The 21,158-nt window shown below is 31.3% G+C and overlaps 1 protein-coding gene across 1 annotated transcript in view; it reads right to left on the bottom strand.

The window, feature by feature from the left end:
• Nucleotides 1-21,158, bottom strand: part of LOC130891158 (putative aminopeptidase W07G4.4) — a 96,120-nt gene that overhangs the window by 74,804 nt on the left and 158 nt on the right. The window contains exon 2 of the mRNA XM_057795744.1: nt 20,713-21,100. Coding sequence (XP_057651727.1) covers nt 20,713-21,100 — 388 coding nt within the window. The remainder of the gene's footprint in view (nt 1-20,712; nt 21,101-21,158) is intronic.

The following is a 21,158-nucleotide window of genomic DNA, read 5'->3' as shown; positions in this document are numbered from 1 at the left end:
TCAATTCAAATTTGCCACTAAATACCTTTTAGTGTTGTGTATGGTGTGATTCAGGCTTACAATTTCTCTCTCACGCACTATGCACGTGATTACTCACTGTAACGAGCGGCCATACTATAAAAGCATGAAGTTAAAAATATTTTTACAATGTGAAGTTAGGAGTAAAATGAATCAGAACAAATTTAACGGAACATCAACTTTAATAACACTTTTGATAATAATACAAAAAATTGATTCACTTCAATACAAACAAATTTGAAACAGCATTTTACTAAATGGTAGTTCAAAATACGACAGTAACTCTTTAAACTTATAAATAATAAGAATATTAATTATGAATATAACAGAGATAATAGCAATACTATTATAGAGTTTTTCTACTGTGTTTCCTTAATAGTTTGTTGTGTTGTTTATATTTGATCCTTGATTTTAATAGTTTGCAAACGGCAGATATACGTTTCAAAATCATCTGTAACTCTCGTTGTTCTTCGTATAGTTGATTATTTGGAGAATTAGACGTTTGTCCACTTTCGTTTGTTTCTTGGTCGGTAAGACATAGGTTTTCCATTCGCTTTATTACTTCATCTATGTTCACTTGAAACATAATTTCTCTATTCATTCTTTCCATGTCTTCAACAACCTCTATCCTTTGTCTTTTATACTGAACTGATGCATTGCAACTGATAGTATGTATCCTCTGCTTCAACTTCATAGAATCCATTACATAACATTTAGCGTTTAGACATGAGATTTGCATTTTAGGCATGTTAAAGTGATTTATGATTTCATAAAACATAATAACTACTTTACAATCCGGTCGGACGGAGAACTAAGCGTTGTTAGGTTCGTTCCAACAAAAGCCAAAAACATGTTGATACCCAATTTGGCATTCAACCTCATATCACTTACATTTAGATGGATCACGTCAATATTATTTGTCCTAAGATTTAAATTTGAAGTGAAGGAATTATAGCTACTATCTATATACATCATCGAACTCGATAAATAAATGAAACGGGCACGTAGCGCTGCGAATATGAGGCTGACTGAAATAGCTGTATTGTAGTATCCCTGTCGCACTCTTTCTCAATTCACAAATGGCATAAAACAAGAATATTTTCATGTTTTGACTTATATCTTCGTTATTATAAATAAATTAAATATTTTTTATATATATATATATATTAATAACAAATGATTTTTAAAATTCACCTACTAAGGTAGGTGGGGCCAATAAGTTGAAGTTATCAATTGAATTTTTGTAGTATCATTGAAATTTATGAAATAGAACTAAGGATTTTACTTAAATTGTTTAGATCTTCTTTTTTATTGACAGTTTTCTCGCTGATACGTATGTGAATCATTCCTAATAATTTTCTTTTTCTTGTATTTTGATTCCATCTTAAGAATTACTGAATTTATGTTTATGTGATATCTTATTGTTTGTGAATGCAGTTTCATTTTTTTTCGTATTAACATATTTTCTAAACGCTGAGATGTATGTTCGATGTAAACAGATTCACAATCATTACACGGCACTTGATTTTTGCGGAACTTACGTTGTATAAATAGCATATAAAACTTTTAATCACATAAAATATATAATGTTATTTCTAAATTCTACATATTTTTTCAACAATTTAAGCGGTTTCAATTTTGATGTTCTAAAAAAATGCAGGACCAATCGCATTCTGTGGAAATACCGTGTCGAACATGGTATTGAATGTATTGAGAAGGAAGAGTAGTATTTAGTTTTACCCTATGTCCAACTTATTGAAGAATCTAGTTTTGATTGAGAGATTTAGAAGTTCCGAAAACGGAAATCCTCGAATCACCTACATACACTCAAATATGTGTAAAATAAGTGTATCTGGAAAGATTTTTGGCGTCTCGTCAGGGAAGGGGGTGAAAAAATTTTTTAATGATTTTGTTGCCATTGAAGAGGTTATGCCAAAGTGTAAATCAGTACTGACCAGTATAATTTGCAAATGTAATAATGAGTTTTCCGCACCTCGGAAGGAGCTGCGAGGGGCGCCTTCTTCCTTCCCGGCAAGAGCTGAAAGAACCTCCCCCGTGAAAGGAACCTTTCTCTAAATAATTTAAAACTCTGGTTATAATGGGTGCATATTAGTACTGACTACATAGTACTTATAGATTGTTGACGTATATACGAAATTGCAAGTGATTTTGAAGGTTCCCGTTTTCTGAGCTACAGCCATATTTTGTTTTGACTTTTGAAATGAATTTATTTTCTCTTATGGTCTTTCTATACAGAACGAATTAAACGATAATTTGGAAAAAATATGTTATACAATTAGTACCTAAATTGAAAAATTTAGTTTCATAAATGTATCATAACAACATTCGATACTTTTAAATGACCTTGGATAAAAAAAAACTGAGTAAGAAAATAATTTAATTAGGTGCCGATATGTGGACAATATTCATTTGACAACAAAATTAAACTCAATGTCAGTAATTCGATAAAAAAAAGAAAGCCATCTGTTACGTCTCTGTAATTAATGTATTGATTCGACAATTAGATTATGTTATTTCCAATTGTTTGCAATTGAATTGATTAAACCAACACATGAACTAAACTTACTAAAAACCACAAAAAGATGTCAAACAACAGAAATAAAAGTAGTGAAATAAGGGAATTTTGAACATTTAGTCCATTTAGAAAATAATGAAAATGTGGTTTACATTTCAACAATATTTCTATTAATTTTTATAATTCCGTTTATATTGTAGAATGTTTTGATATAAAAAAAATAATGATAACGCTATTTAATTTATATTTTTACATATTTTAGTTTACAAGAGATTAATTAAAATCAAATCTTGTAAGAGACTGAAGAAGAGAGTAAAATTTGAATATAACAGATATTTTCATTTTATAACATGTTTAGAGTTACTACTTTTCCAATTTCAGTTAATTCCTCTTTTAGAAAATTGCAGTTTTAACTTCATTTATTATTATTTATTATTTCCGGCAAAATCGGATGAGCAATACTTCCATCTCCTTTAAATATCAGACTCAAAATACACAGCAACTGATGAAATTAAATATTCATGAGCTCAAATAAAAAACCTAAAAACACAAATAGAAATCAAGAGGTTCACTGGTTACCACAACCTTTCTATAGGTTTGTTCTAACCTGTGAATCTGGATCGTTCTTGGAATGGTTAACGAAAGCGTTTAAATGCGCAATCTCCGGCTATGCACGGTTTTAGTAACAGTACTTCAAAGTACTATCAACCAAGTATCGAAAAGACCGTCACGGTAACGGTTCACGAACTATTTCTATATCAGTTAGAACACAAAACAGAATCGTTGGTAGAACGTTAATTGCCCGTTTGAATCACGTAATCTCTATTACACAGAATCTTCACCGTACAAAGGACGATCTTTTGATAGATTGGAACATTTCAACAATGCACATTCTATTAGGAACAATCTGCAACAAAACATTTTGCGTGGAAGGATCCGTGTTCGCTGCGTTCCCACCAGTAATCAGTCCGTGTTTGTGTGTTTTACAGAGATGCATCTGATATAACCATAGCCGCTAGTTTTTTTTAATTATAGAGGCATTGACAGGTGATCAAAAATAGAAAAAAAGAAAAAAAAAACGAAAAATGAAGACAAGACGCTTCTAATTTCAGCCTCAATATTCGCATGCATCATGCTTCTTTACTTTATTATAATATGTCCCATTTGTCGGATCCCATAAAATATGCTGCCTTTCAAACTCATCAATTAACTCTAAACGCCTGTCCTCTACTACATCACAAATGCAACAAACAATCGAAACTGCCGTATCCATTGAACACCAGCAAACAAATAAATTCTCTTTGGTTAAGTCCTGTTTACCGACAAACCTCCGAAAATGTTTTGCGCGTTTTGTTCTTTCGGCGCAACGTACTGATTAGACGAATTTAATTCAGTACCCGCGACGCGTTTGGTTCGTTTGGAATGTTTTGTTACAAGCGAATAACCACCAATAAATTGAAAAATTGTTTTGGAGAAGAGACACTTTTGATAATCAGAAAGTTAGCAGCTGTTATCACGGCTTCATGGAACTGCGACAAACATTTTTTAATAACTTAACTTTATCAGATTGGACGTTAGTAGATGAAAAGGAACTTTCCTCAAAAGCAAATTATTCATCTAATTATTAGAAAATGATAGTACGTATATGACCAACTTCCCAATATATCTACTTTTGTAATTTCAACGCCATCATCAACATATAATATTCAGATTATTCATAAAGACCAATTATTGTACGAAAATTTAGGTCAAAATTTTATTTTTTCATATTTAAATGCTTTTTAAATGTGTGGTTTGCTCATTTTTGTATACTAAAATAGTTTTAGAATAAAAAATTATAAGTTTATTTGAAAAAAGAAATACTTTTTTATTCCCTTTCCTAATAAGATTTGTTCTACAAACCATAGAAATGTTAATTGCGTTCACGTACCATTGAATTATCGCAGCTATTTTACATCTGAAACCTCATTTGGATTCTGGCTCAAATAAATTTCGTTTTAGATAAAATATATATGGAACTCGTTAGATCAAATTAATTCAATCGAAAATACTATCAAAGAATGACTGAAATGCAAAATCGAATGTATATTTACTTCATATAGGTGAACGCGTAGTTACTCTAAGAGTGTCAAGTAATTACAGTGAAAAAACCAAGATAACTGACCTAATTAGTCTATTTCTATACCCGAGAGAGTAATAAAACCTTCTTATCTAACTATGAACATTTTAAATAACCTGAGGTAATACAAATTTTCGGGCTTTTATTGGTCTTTTATAACCTTTAGCTGTACAGACAATTGGAAAATGTTTGGAATGGTCAAGAATCGTTAATATTACATGGTGGGTTGTGAGGAGCGCACGTACATCGAGCGCATAGGCACATTTGGCAAATATTTTTGTGCATCTAGCGCACCCTATCTGTATCGAATCCAAAAGATCGTTCGATAAGCGCACAAGAAAATTTGATTGAAGAGATGGGCAAACATACGAACATTTGGATAATTATTATCATTAAGACAAAATGAAAAACCATCAGCATCATCTAAGATTTTCCAAAATGAGCATATGTTTAATATTATATAAAATATTGAACAAAAATTGATAGAAAAAATTATTTTTTAAGAATGAATGCATGTTTGGTATTAGGTTCAAAATAATTAAAAAATTGCCTTTTTTGAATTTTCCACAAAGAGCTTTTTAATTTAAGAATGTTTAGGTTACGTTAGGAGAATATGACTATAATCGCAATGATGAGAAAGTATTAACTCTTTGTTACTCTGTTGTCGACTCTTTTATAATTTCTCTTCTTTTCTTTACGGTAAAAAACATTTCATGCTGAATACAGGAATTGATTGAAGACACCGTCTTTATACCTGTAAATGTGCGCTCGATGCACGCATTCGATTACATAGCTGTATCAAAAATCTATAAGTACCTATTTGCCAATAAAAGTTAGAAATTTTATTTTATTATAATTCCAAGAATTTCTTCCCGAAAATTTCACCGAAAATCCGATTTTAGGGTTTTCCATATAGTAAGGATGTCCAAGTTGTCCATTAATACGAAAATTTCGGAGTAAAGTGCATGGAAGTTATTCTCATGGTTGAAGAATATGAGAATTACCCTGAGTCGAAGCACTGTATGGAAACTTTTAGATAGGTTTTCGCTGAAAAAAACCTTCCAGAAAGTCTATTTCCATAGAAAAAAACGATATTGTAGTATGGACCAGAAATATATAAGGTTAAAAGTGATGGTTTATTTTGTGAGTGAAGAAGTTTGTGAAATAAGCGGAGCTGTTGAATAATTTCTCGAATCACTTCCAACACAGTCTTGAAATCGAATTTGCAACACATATTGTACACGATATTTTTGTGACAACCACAGAAAAACGCAGTTAATACTTATTTTTTAAGAAAATTCTTTAATTCTCTCCAATTCGCTCTGTCACTTGCCAACGGTTCGAAAGTCAAATTTTAATTGGCATTGCCGTTCAACTGCCATTGTGTGTAAATGTAGACATGGGTAATCTTCGACCTGTATGCAAAATAAAAACTCAGCCGTCGGCGTCGGCCAATCAGATTTCTCAAATTTGATTGGCATATTACATATGACATATTTCCTTGATAATATTAAATTTCAACACGAAATCGAACGAACGGCACAAATTGCATATTTTACCTTCAGCTGTTTGGTTAGAGCAGGTTAATTAGATGATAATATAAGTTTACACCCGATACACTCATTATATTTATACAAATGTTATTTCATACGAAAATACTAGAAATATAACGGACAAATATTTTAACTATCTACTAAAACAAGTGTTACGACTATGAGACTATACGAAAAAATACTGCGTTTTACACATTGCGTAAACTGCAACTATGCTAAAGAAAACACATCAACATTTTTTGAGGAATTTGATTATGATGAGCGTAAAACATAGCATAAAAAAGTGTGTCTGATTGATTTTAGATGGAGAGAATAGTAGAAAAGTACAGGGTTATTCTAAATGATGTACATGAATGTACAAATGCTACATGAATAATTTTTATACCAATGAAAAGGGGATGTTTCAAAGTTTTTTTTTAAAGTATTACTTTCTCTGTCACTGCCAGTTGTGAATGAGATGGCGACTGTGCAGCACAAGGTGTTCTGTGTTATTGAGTTCGCAAGAAGTGAGTCGCAAATTGTAGTGCAGCGGGCATTTCGTGCTGAATTTGGTATTAAACCACCAACTAGAAAAAGCATTACTCGTTGTTTTGATCAATTTAAAGAGACTGGAAGTGTGTGTAAAGGAAAAAGCACAGGCCGACCGCGTGTGTCAGAAGATGATGTCAGACGGATAGAAGACAGTTTTGTTCGCAGCTCAATTAAATCTACCACTAGAGCTAGTAGAGAGCTTGGAATACCCCAACCAACTGACCCCTACCGTTAAGAACTAGTGCAAGCTCTCAAACTCAATGACAAGGAGAAACGTCTCGAATTTTGTGTTAATGTGCTAGAAATTATGGAGCGTATCAGTTTTAGCGATGAAGCAACTTTCCACCTCAGTGGAAATGTTAACAGACACAATGTTCGCATATGGTTTTTGCAAAATCCACATACAACATTGAAACACGAAAGAGACTCACCGAAGATAAACGTGTTCTGTGCCTTATCATGTACAAAGGTTTATTTATTTTTTTTTGCGGAAAGAACTGTGACTGGAATAACGTACCTAGATATGTTGGAACAATGGCTATTCCCTCAAATTATGGAATATTCTCTGGACTTCATTTTTCAACAGGATGGAGCTCCACCTCATTGGCACCTCGATATATCCGGCTTTTCAAATGAATCCCTTTTTCAGCGCTGGATTGATTGCAAGGGAAATGAAGACATTATTCTGGCCACCGAGATATTTCGATCTTACCCCATGTGACTATTTCTTATGGGGTTATGTTAAGAAAGCTGTTTTCGTCCCGCCTCTACCAACAACTCTGAATGATCTGCGGAACCGTATCACTGCTACCGTGCACTCGTGCGTGAGATGGATACTACGTAGATGTTTTCCGTGCAGCATTGAACACTTGTAATACATTATAAAACACTTTGAAACTTCCTCTTTTTATTGGTATGAAAATTATTCAAGTAATATTTGTACTTTAATAAATACGAATTTTTAAAAATGGGTCCACCATTTAGAATGACCCTGTATTATTGTTTATTGATAGGTAGAGTGATTAATCTATGTGATCCTTACAAAAACCTATGTAAGTAATATTAAAAAATTATAATGAACATTATTTGTTTTATACTTCTGTGCCAAGAAGAGTTTCACCCCGTATTAGGACGTAGTTTATTGTCTTTTGTGTTGTCAAGAGAATAACAATTAGGACATTATGGTTGTCGATGACGTAGGCTGAGAAAGAAATAAATGTTTGGAACATTTCAAATAAACGTGAATAGTATAATTTGACAGTTATTGATTGTTTCTCTTTTAGATTATTTTCTGCAAACAACAGAATAATAAATGGCTATTATAGGATTTTTCAATTATATTGCGGGAAAAAATTTTTATGAATGATTAATTTAGTAAAATAGGTAAAAACAATGCTCAAAATTAAGTAAAGTTCTGAAATAATTCTGTCACCATGAAAGTACCTAGTACTATATTTAATTATAGTAAAGGAACTGCTTATGCAGGAAGTGAAGCTATTCTAGAATTATACGTTCGTTGGAAAACGGACTCTAAATTTGGGGACTACCACAACAAGATGAACTATGAAAATTTATTCTACATTAACCTGCGAGTAGGTTTTTTTAGACAACACGCCTTATTATAAGAAATAAATGAAACAAAATAAAATTTAAGTTGAATAAAAAAGACCAATTGAAAACATGCTATTATACTAGAGCGTGAAAAATAATTTTTGATGTAAGATTCAAATGACTGATGAAAAGTTAAACATTTCTGTTCTAAAAGCGAGGGATGTTTAATCTTCACAGTTATATTTCCTTACTGGTTTTATTTCAAAATAAGGAGTTATTTTTAAAAGAAAAATGTCGTTGAAAGCATTCCACACTTTTAGAACAATAACATCAATTTTCTCGTCTTGTATTAAGAATTATTCTTTAGTTTGACTAACCATAAAAGCTTGTTTTTCAGTTTATTCATTAAATTATAAATTATTTTGTTCGTGATAATGATAAGAGAACGAATTATGAAGTTATTATTTCATTGGTTCCTGACAAGTATGCAATTTGCATTGAATTCATTGAATCGTTAATATGATTAGAAGTCGATACATTTATAGGAAGAAGTTCCCATTAAACCTTTGGTTATGTTTGAATACTAAGCTGACTCAGGCGTCGTTTTAATAAATATAAAAAATAAGGTTCTTAACATAATGGCTCGATATCGTACGAGTTCGAGCTCAAGCTCATCCGAGGAGGAAAATATTATTATAATATTTACTTGTTTTGTATTATTAAAGAGAGAGATGCTTTATTGTCAGAAAATTGTTAAAATTTGTAGACAAAAGCGTGTAAAAAATAAAAAAACAAACATAAAACTAACTAAATAAAGATCCAAATGAAATAAAATTTCAATATACAAGTGTAAACCACAATGAATACCAAAATTATAGATGATACTAATAGATATTAATTAGTTATAAGTCCATAGAAGAATTAAACCAGTATACCGCATGCCCGGAATTGAATATTATTAGGATAGAAGTCGCTTACAGAGTAGAAGGCACTTTACAGTAAATATGCCCTGAAAATTTGCAAGTGATTCTGCATATGTTTTGTATCGTAAAATATTGAGCCTTTAACTAATTCTAAACGTGGAGTAGGTAGACAAAGGTCGTGCTCCGCGTTCCTAAGTGGATAGCATTGCAACGATCTTTCTGAAATTGGAGAAGCGTGCTTATGAATTAGGCAAACGGATCCAAAGATGAATAAGGAAGGAAGAGTCAGAATTTTTAATCTTTTAAAGAAGTCCCGGCAGTGGACTAACAGCTCTCTTTTGTAGTTTAATGATTGAGTAGCACTACTCGTACCCAAGAAGGGAAGGGCATATCGGAGATGCGACTCGATAAGGGAATAATAGACTGTTAAGGAGGTAGATAAGTTCTTTTCTTTAGAAACTGATCGCATCGCAAAACAGGAGGAACTTAATTTTTTAGATAATTTTATAGATTCAATGACGTCAATAGTGGTGTTATTCAATAAAAAAGGTTTCAATGTATTTTTGTATGTTTTTTATAGTTTTTGAAACGTTGAGTCAAAGAAGATTAAAATCGCTCCATAATTTAAGGATGATTAGGTCACTAGATATGATCCTATGAAGTGCCATGAGATCAGGGTTGCTCCAAGAGAAATTGCAAATAGACATATATCATCACTCACGTCGTTTATAAAAAGAAGAAACAAAATAGGGCATAGTACTAACTTGGGTCACTCCACATTCTAATGGCTTGCAAGAAAACATAGTTGTATCAAAGCTTACAAGATGAATTCTGTTGTAAGGTATGACTTGAACCATTAAGATAGAAAGATCGAAAGCCTTAGATAAATCACAAAAAGTTGTTGTAATGTAGTGATGGTTGTTTAGGCTGGAGTAGGAGAGAGAATATAGCATCTTTTGTGCATTTGTTACTAAAAAACCCAAATTGATGAGTAGTAAGTATTTTATAGTCAAACAGAAATGATAAAAGCCTATTTTTGGCCAATTTTTCTATAATTTCAGATAACGTGAGGAGTGTAATTGTGTAATAATTCGATGTTTGATTTTTATATCCTCCTCTAAGCAGAGGTATAATTATAACAGCCCTAAGGCAATTGGAAAAATTGCCATTTTGAAATGAAACATTAATTAAGTCGTAAGGTTATTTAATATGCAATCGGACAGACTCGAAAACATTTTAAATATAAGTTTATGAGTTCCAGATGAGTATTTATTTTTGATGTCATTAATTGTACTGCGAAGCTCTGCTGAAACTACGGGCATAAAGAAGACACTGTGTATATTATTGTTCTATACATTATAGTGTATATAATAAGACGAAATATATATACATACATAGAAAAAACTATTTTGAAACATAAAACGACAGGAATTTTTAGAACGAGTTTGAATAACTATTCCACATACTACGGCATTAAACAGAACTACTTAAAACACCAAATATAATTCCTAAATTTAATAAATTGTAATCTGATTGTACTATGTAATTTAAGGATGTATTCAAACCGTATTCAAGCTCTACTAATTGCGATTTTTGTCTACAGGGAGTACTTATGTTCATAACTATTGGAGAGTGCACAAAGTATGTGAAGCAGTTGATATAATTTGTTTTTCTTTCTCAAAATTCGTATTACGAGTATGAACAGAATGAACTCTTTCTCTATTCATTGTGAAGAACAAACCCGATTTAAAAAAAATTAAACTAAAAATAAAAATTTTGCATCAATCACGATTAAAAATAATAAAAATAGTTGTTGAATAGAATAATTCGAATGCAAAATTGAAATGAAGAATTCAATTAGTAAATAGAAAACACAAAGGCACGCCATCAAGCCAAAATAATGTTACCGACAAAATAAAACACCCTTCAACAACGTCAAAAACTTCAAACGTCTTGAAGGAGCTTTTACTTGAAAGACTGTTACAAACCGGTTAAGGTTTTCACTTTTCAGTTCTACTGGAAAGATTTCTTCGTCTTTTTATTTCATCCAGCACATCATTGTTGCAAAGTCGTTTACAAGTTAATTTTAAATAGTCTAGCTCTTCTCGTGGCAAGCATTTCAATGATGTTACTCTTCTTAAGACCACATCCAGCAGTAAAAATTTTCGTCTCCATGATTAGCAGTATTTGTATTTTCTTGGGTATTCCGCCATGTTAGATTTCGAATGACATCACAATGCTAACCATACATAAATATACCACAACAACATGGTTATATACACTGCATTGATACTTTTTACCAACACTACACTAACACCAAGTTATCGTCTTCAGAGACTAAAGGTAAACTAAGATCTAATAAATTGACTTACCTGTTTTATACTAAATTTTCCCACCAATAAACCCTCTCCCGCGAAACTTAATTCCAGCGGGAAAAAACTCCTCGGCGGGAATATTCATGTTCATCATTTGAGTACTAAACTATAGAGTGGGCTAAAGGAATTGGTCCTTTGTCCCTATTTAAGCTACTCTTACTTCTAGCAATTTCAATGCTCTCATTTGCATCAAACAATTTTTTATTGGGTAAATTTTTTAACAATTTTGCGTTATTAATATTTATGTCATGATTGTGACTGGCAGCGTGATCGGCAATACCTGATTTTCCGGTCCTTCCATATTTCAAATGAGCTATGTGCTCTTTAAACCGAACAATAACGGATCTCTCAGTCTGCCCAATATACTTTCGGTCACAGCTACGACTACCTATACCAGTTTTTTTCCAAATTTGGTATTTTATCCTTAGGATTGCCCAACAATTGTTTTAATGTATTGTTGGATTAAAAAACCAAAGTTAAACCCACTGTGCTAAATATTGTTTCCAATACTCTTGTATAAAGAGAATTGAAAGGTATCATAGCAAATTTTGCTCTACATCTGGGAGCGCTTGAAATAGAAGACGAAAATCTCTGGTAATTACAGTCATCCCACATTTTATACTTTTTAAAAGGAGTGGGATTAACGAATCAGTCGTAAACACTGGATTCATAAACACAAGAAAGGGGGACACAATAGAATTTGGGTCGCAGGGAAGATCATTTTTTTGTTCTGTACTGAACTTGAAAAAGTTTATAACTAAATATAATTCTAGAAACATTATCAAATAAGAAGTGCAGTCTCAAAAAGACTTAATGAAAGAAATGTATTTCTCATTTTCATACTTTTTATGTTGGTTACACTAATTAATTATGGGTAGTTAGTCACATTTTAATTCTTCGGTATAAGATCATAAAAATCAGAATTTTCATAACATACAAACAATTGCATAATCATAAAATTTACTTAAAAGGCAAACAAATAAATAGGGTCATGTTTATTGTATTTAAAAATAAACATCATCTCATCCTATCTGAAAGATAAAATTTTTAGTGTTGTTGAAAATTAATATTTTTATGAACGCGTTTATATCGATTAATAGTTGACTTTAGTATTCATTAAATATATTCACAATGGACATTTTTTATTTATTTATAATTAGAGATAATAAATAATCACTGCTATGTATAATATTGTTACAAGAAACAAAGTTCCAACATAATGCTGTATCAACACTAACAATGAGTTATAACAATAACAATGATTAAAATTCATAATTCTAACTGTAATATTTGTAATATTCTTAACAGATTTGAATAAATTATAATATTTAGTCAAGTAACATCTATAGTTATTAATAATCTTTCAATAATTAATGACATTTTCTTCAATTTACTTATATGTTTTTCGTGATGATTTTTCTTGATCACATGTAAAACTTGATGTTCCCAACTAATTTGGGGATGACGTTTTTTTATAAAGACCGAAACGTAAATTTTTACATGTTATTTATACTAATTTTCTCAGAAACGAAACCTAATAAAATCAAGACAAATCATCACATGAAAAATTAATGACATTTTGATATTATAGTAAAGAATGACATCAACTTTCTTTTGTTATATTAAGTTATCTTAAGATTAGATATCACGTCCATTTTGCGGAGGATATGAGGAATTTTTTGAATTATCTTTACTTAATGCTAATACAAAGTCTGTAAGTTGGAAAAAAGTGAATAGTTTGAATACTTGGACCCAGTTTTACACGTATAGACAATGATAATGTACACAGGGTATCCCAATTTAGATAAATGTCGTTAGTGTTGTTTTTGATGAATGTCAACACATTCACTTGATAATGAGTATAGTTGTGCTCAACTACAATTCTAGCAAATGGTTATAATTTTCGTTGATTATTGATCAATATTCTAGGAACGATCGAGAGTCGTTTTGTATATTTAGTAGGTACAGGCAGCAGGAGCAAAAAATAGCCAGAAATTAAAAATTTTGTGATGATTCATATTTGTTAAGATGTACCCTCATTAAAAAAAATTTCTTTCTACGTCGTTTATAATATTCACGTTTTTTTTCTCATTCATTTGCATGAATAAAGAATGCAGTTTTTGAATAGGTCAAAAAGTGTGAAAAAAAGTACCGTAGCGGTTCATTTTTTCACGCTTTTGCGACAGACCGTATTGCAAAAGAGTGACCCAAGTTATGAACCGTCAACTTCTATAAAACCGTATTTATTGATACAAAGTGATTTAAGCGATTTCGTACATGAGTGAATTGAATATGTCTAAAAAACAAGGTGAGCTTTTGGGGTCTAGGTTAAACGACTGGAATTAACTTCCTTGGTACGAAAATTTCTTATTACCGACATGATTCAGTCTATTGTAATAACAATCCCTTAGTGATTAATTTATTCAATTTTGATTATGATCCAATTCTCTGCCAATTGTTAATTGATTCCTCGAAAACTAGCATAAAAGCTTCAACGGAAACAAATCTCCTTCAGTGCCGGTTGCCCAAAGTTCTGATATGAAAGAAGCTTACGAGAACATGAAGTTCCTTCTTGAAAAAATTAATTACAGTGAACATGTTTGGAAAATTTATGGATATTTTGAAGTCATTGCTCTTTTGTTTGAGCTACAGCATGGTTACACAACATATTGCTGTTTCATTTGCGAATGCGATAGCGAAGACAAAAAAAGTCACCATAAAAAAAGTATGACCCAATCGTGGATCACTTACTCTAGGGCAGAATATTATATAAAGCTCGGCGTGATGAATTATTTTGTAAAAGCTATGCCTGAAGATGGCAGTGGATTCTTTTACATAATAGAGAAATTTTCAGAGCTCAGCGAGGTAAAAATTGAAGAGAGAATATTTATTGGTCCACAAATACGGGAACTGATAAAGGATACAAACTTTGAATGAACTGGAAAAATTTCGCCTGGACATGTTTTGTAAATATTGTCCAAAATTTCCTAGAAAATGATAAAGCGGAAAATTACAAAGACTTAATCAATGAGCAGCTTATAATTTCATACAAAGCTTTGAAATGTAATATTCTTTAAAAATACATATCCTGCACATACCAAAAGCCAAACATTTACGAAAATCATAGCTAGTTTTCGTGTGACAAAAAATTTTGTTACCGGTGTTATATTTGGAAAACCGAAACACTTAGAAAAAAACTGTTCTTATAGAATGAAAGTTGATTGAATTTTCTGAAAAAAAATCTATTATCCTTTTTACGTACAACATTTTCTGACAAAAAGCCCTTCTTATTTTGCTGCAGTATGGGAAAACAAACTTTGTTGGAAATTATCGTAGGGAAAAACAAGTAAGTACGTTGTGTTTTTGAAGCCGTTCAGTTTATAATCCAATCAAAGTTTTTTAGATATGTCATTAGTTCTTATTAAAGAAAGATTCAATCGAATGGCATTTATTTTGTGTCTCGTTGATCTTTTGAGATAATCTGTTGGAAGAAGAAAATTTTGAATTACGCAACAAAAACGTATATCCGGAGATGACTAAGTTTTTCTTTAATTAATTTACGCTAACACAAAAAGGTTAGATACAAAGCTTGAAAATGATAGCTTCACTTTCTACGTCAAATGTTTATTAAATATGAAGATCTTTTCCTACGGAATGCCGGGAAATTTGTTCGAGTTAAGAAAATACGAATTCATGAAACTAAATTTTTTAAGCATCTGGCAATAACCGCGTACTTTGGCTGAATTTGTCCAGAACGATCTAGTTGTAATTGGAAGTTGTAAAGACACCTGGAAATCTAATAAAATAAGAGCTCTACGGAGGAGTTTCCAAAAAAATTTTATTTGGAAATTAAGTGGAGGTTTTTAGCAACACAACGTATTTTGAAGCTCGCCTCTACCATAATTCTGAACAAAAATATTAAATTTTGTTTTACTGAATTTTAGCAATCCTGTAGTAGCGAGAAAATAAAAAAAAATCTTATACATCCTAACTTGCAAACGAATTTTGTCTGAAAACGAGTAATAGTACATAAAAAGGGCAACAGATAATTTTTGTAGGAAATTTAATTAACATTGATTCTATGTACAGTAAGTATATCGGTATTCCACGTGTAATAAGAAAATGCATTTTCTTATTTTAAACTCTTTTTTCACCTTTCGCCCGTTTTTCTCAAAATGCATCTTATCATGGAAATTTAACAATATTGGGAGTGCTACAATACTTTGTCACCCCAAAACCTGATTATACTGTACTTACTTCGAATGATCTGTGGAGAAATTGATCTACACTCACTCACACAAATTATTTTACATTAGCGAAGACAGTTTAACTTAATACAATTATTATAGAAGTATATACTTTATATAAACAGAAAATTCCATATTTGAAAAAAGTGTAAATGTATTGTCCGCTCTACATATATATTTATTAGACTACTTTTTTTCTGTCCCATCGTAAAGTTTTGTTGCAAGTATTCAGAAAAAAAAGTTATCTGAAAGTTTGAGCCCTTTGATTTTTTATTATTAAGTTTCTATAGCTCAGCGGCATTTCATAGTATTCCTTCGAGCAAGGACGGTTTTTTTTTCAGAATTGAATGTTATACAAAATTGTCCATTGCGGCCAAGCCGTCACTCGAACCCAGGGTTGCCAGATGTTTGGTTAGGTTCGGCAGCTGAATGTGTCCCGTATTCCCGTATCCCTCCCTCGCGAAAAGCAAGAGCGGGAAATAGAAATAGAAATAAACATAGTAAAGTTGAAAAAATAACTTTTAAAACGTATTTTTTCTGAAATGTATTAAAAATGTATTATGTATTTTGACCACATTTAATCAAATTATTAAAATATAATATTAATTAAACGGAAGTTTGGTTTAAATCAACTTGATTATTTAAAATAATGATTTGTTTTAAGTTCGAGTTTGACCAAAACATTATTTCAACCAGATATTTGATATTTTTTCTTTTTATAATAGAAATTTTTTTAGCGAAAGCTTTTCTTTACAATGCAAATACAAGTACGTTAATAAGGACAGTAATGAAAAGATATTAAAATAGTTTTTACTCATTTTCTTTTCTTGGGAATTGAAAATAACAGAATAATAGTGTCATAGCAATATATAGCGTTGCCAGGCGTTCAAATAAAGCCGGACATAGGTAGGCTGTTTTATTGCCTGTCCGGCCACAATAAACGGTGTCCGGCTTGTCCGGTTTTTTACATTTCCCAAACGAGAGTGGCCGAGCGCAGGCGACAAGAGTCGACTGATGGTGGGATCACGTAGGCCGATGTGCCGCCTGTCGCCCGCCACTGTGCTTTGTTGGTATTGTTTATTCCCCGATTGATAATGCACTAGTCGATAGTTTTGTATTTAGCAACAATAATTTTGGTAAGTATTGTTTGTGATGTACTTCTGCTACTTGAAAAGGTCTCATGCATTTTATAATTTATTTTTTTTTTCAAATTATGACCAATATATTGATAATTTCCACCAACTTTTGGAAGAATAATATTTTTCCCTGAGTTCTAGATAGTAACACAGTTATTTTATCTTTTTATTTAATGTAGCCAAAATATATTGAAAAAAGCCAAATGTGCGTTTTCTGAGTGAATTTTGACAATTTCTAGTAAAAGTCTTTTTAAAACAAAAATAATGAATAAAAAATTTTCTTAATTTTCAGATCTCAAAATACCGAAGAAGAATTAAAAATAAAATATCAAATGTTTGAGCCATCAGCAGAACCGTCAGAAGTGAAGTTTGAGCTTCGTGACCAGTTAATATCAATAGCGATTTGGGGAAACTATGAACTTGAAAAGCATTTAAATAACGAAAAACACCGTAAAAACTTTGTGTGTTCGTCAAAAATAGTAATTTGTAACATCAAGATCGGGAACAAAACGGGAAATACGAGCGGCCAAGGGTACTATAATTTTTCACATGGTACAGTCATTTAATTCATTATACTGTACAGTCTCACTTCAAAAATACCTTTATGCTGATTCAATTATTGCGAAAGAAGTGACCTGTGATAGAACAAAAGCAGAAGCAATTTTTTTCTTCCACCATATGTTTTAAAAAATATATTGGAGGAATTATCTGATATAATTTTTCTACATTTACCGTATGTACAGAGGAACTCAAAAGTATTAACTTAGAATTACACATTCATTTTAAAAAAATACTTCATCATTGAAGGACGCGCTGGCTGAGTTTTTTTATTTGAATCTCTTAAGTCGTATATCCTAAAAAAAGGAAAAAAATAATACAGATAGATTTTTTTGGAAATGACCTTAACGAAGGCTATTTGTGATTCATTCTTTCATGGCCATTTATCAAAACTACATCAAAGATACAAGATACAGAGAAGGCTGATGTTTCTGTAAATGAGGTTTTGGAAAACTGTTCTGAGATGAAGAATATCATAAATGCAAGAATTCAAAACTTTTGCTCACTGAAAGTGACTTCCATTTTGCCTAAATTCAAAGAGAACAACGAAACATCAGGCTGTTTCAAAGATGATATTAAAAACATGTACATTATTGCAGTACAATATTACGATCTTGGAGTGGAAACTTATAAAAAAATACAAAACATTTCTCATGTATCACTTTAAAAGATGTTCCTGAAGGGAATTAATTTTCCGAAACTATAAGCATCCTTCATAATACAACGTCCAAATTGATGATAGCAAATGTTTTGACAACTGCAAAATCTTAAGTCTTTTAATACTAACCAACAAAATGTTGATTTCAAGAAGCTGTTAGCACATGAGAAATGGGTAGCCTATTTTAAATCGATGATATGTCTAGATTGCTTTTCAGAATTCTCAACTATTTGTCAGCACCACTTTCCCAGGACATAACGCAAAGGTTGAAAGAGCTTTCTCCTTGAGAGCTCAGCAATGGAAGAAAGAATACAACAGATTACATATTGACATTTACCAAAAATTTTGGTTGTGGAAGTTAATTTAAAATATTTAAAACTGAGCTCTTAAAGCAGGTTTCGGCGAACCAAAAATATGAATAATTATTTTTATTGTGTAATTTGAAGAGAAGAAGTTATTTTTTGTTTTATTGTTTAACTTGAAGGGAAGTTTTTGATTTTTTTGACTGATCAATAATAAAGTACCTACCTATGACTGATTTGGCATTCGATTTTATTTATTTTACTAGGATTCAACAAGATTATTGATAATAATCAAACAAACTTGATTTTACAATACTGTAGGCTGTCCGGCCTTTCTACCCAAATGTCCAGCCTTACTGGCTGGTCTGTCCGGTTATTAGGTTTGGTCTACTCTCAACCATAGCAATATAATTTAACATTGTGGTATACATTAAATTAATATTTGTTGTTAGATTTCAATGAATCAATAATGTTTTGACGTTATTGTTAATATTTTCAAGAAAATCAACAATCCTCATCAGATTAATTGATTGCTACAATTAGCTCTTTTAGTTCACGTATGAGATATTCTTTCCACAAAGGCATTAGAGAAAAGTAAGCTTAGACAATAGGAAACAAGCTTAAATATATTTGGTAGATCGGCCGTGCTCTTCTCAAACAACATCTTCCACTTAGAACCAACATCAATTTCTTTCTATTCTCTTAAATATTTAAGGACGTCCCTTACAATGGAAAATTGTAAGGGTAAAGTGGGTTTTCTTCAGAAGTTCGAGCTTAATCTGACTACTGTGAAATGAATTGAGTAACGATTGGTGAAATGGATGACATGGCGTGGTTTGTTGGTGGCGCCAATATTATTCTTCTTTATTGCGGGATTATACATTGTTTACTGAAACATTTTGTGTAACTGTTCATTTAATGTTTTGAATATTGTCACTCGTGAAAGTAAAATACGGGACAAACAGCGTCCCATTTCACTTTGTTCTGGGACGCGGGACAAGTTAGGGAAATCCGGGACGTCTGGCAACCCTGCTCGAACCGGCGAGATAGTACAGGCTTCTAAACTTGATTTTTTATTGAAATTCGCGTTTTTTCTCATTTATCACATGAATGACCAGAGTTAGAAAAAAAGTGATCAAAAAACTTGTAGAATCTTTATACAAAAAAGGTCCACAGCACCAAATTGCTAAAATATAAGATTTAATGATAAAGTTTTTGTAATTTGAAATTTTTATCGAGAATCATCGAAAATATCTCATATTTATGATTCATCACAACTTTCTTAACAAATTATTTTTTTTTTAAATGGAACGTAAACAAATATGAATAGTCGAAAATATGTTAGTATCGATTGTAGGAAAAAAGATTTTACATTTATAGATAAATAATAATAGATAATAAAGTTAGAAATTTTTGTAGTTTATACGCTAAAACTAAAATATGTACCTAACGAGAAAAAACAAGTGAAATGTACGTGTTTAATTGCTTATTAATAGAATTTTTATAATTGACATATTTCCGACTATTTATACTTTTTGACGTGATTTCTATAAAAATTTGAAATTGTAAAAATCTTATCATATTAAATATCTCGAGGAATTATTGATTTTATCCACTTGGTACTGCAGACATTTCTTATAGAAAATTGAATTTTCTACAAGTTTGCTGCTCACATTTTTTCTGTAGCTCTTGTTATTCACGAGGTAAATGAGAAAAAACGCGACTTTCATGGAAAAATCAAGTTTAGAGGCCTGTTCTACCTCGCCAGTTCAAGTTACAGCTTGACTGTAATAGACACTTTTGTAGAGCATTTAATTCTGAAAAAAAACGTCCATGCTCGAAAAGGGTCCAAAATAAAATTTTTTTGAGCAATTGTAACAAAATTTTACGATGGTACCAAAAAAATTGTTGAAAAAAACACCCTAATAATTATTCGTTATTTCTGTAATCAAATGAATTCGAATATGAAAAAAAATGTTCAATTATATGTACACAATTCTTTATACACCAAGTATCATGATAAAAATTGTATGGAACGAAATAATAAAATAAAATTCATAGTTCTTTATCTATATAAATAACGTTTTTCTTACTAGTAGTAGATGCCAAAGTCTAAAAACCCTGTATCTGTTAACTCAAAATTTATGTTACCAAATAAGCGTAAAATTTTTTATAACTTCTGACAGAATTTGTAAATTTTCTTACCGTATATAATGCTTCCAGTGCTCCTAAAAGTGTAACCAATTCAGCATTTTCAAAAGCCGGAAATTCTTCAAGTACTAACAACAGTTTCTTAATACCAGCTTTAAGCGCCCTCTTAACACCCGCCGCTGCACTATTTTTGAAAATTCTCACATCATCATAATCAGAATCAATGGGTCCAGTAGGAGAGTAAACTAACCGTTTAGCCGGTAAGTCGGTTTGTAAAACAGCTATTTCTGATTTTAAAGAAGGGTCGAATTTTAATGCTTCTTCAACAATTTGTTTCAATTTCGTACATTTTAGTACCTGGCCTGGAGCAGAAACAATAAGAATTCCATCATATTCAGGTGATTCTAATGAAGTTTCTACAATTACTTTAGTTTCAGGTGGACTGAAATAGAATATAACTTATAATAACACTATAAACAAATGAATGTTTCATTTAATTA

Source organism: Diorhabda carinulata, chromosome 3 (assembly GCF_026250575.1).
Source record: "Diorhabda carinulata isolate Delta chromosome 3, icDioCari1.1, whole genome shotgun sequence".
NCBI classification, from domain to species: domain Eukaryota; kingdom Metazoa; phylum Arthropoda; class Insecta; order Coleoptera; family Chrysomelidae; genus Diorhabda; species Diorhabda carinulata.
Note: the sequence above shows the minus strand (reverse complement) of the source record. Positions and strands in the feature narration are given on the sequence as shown.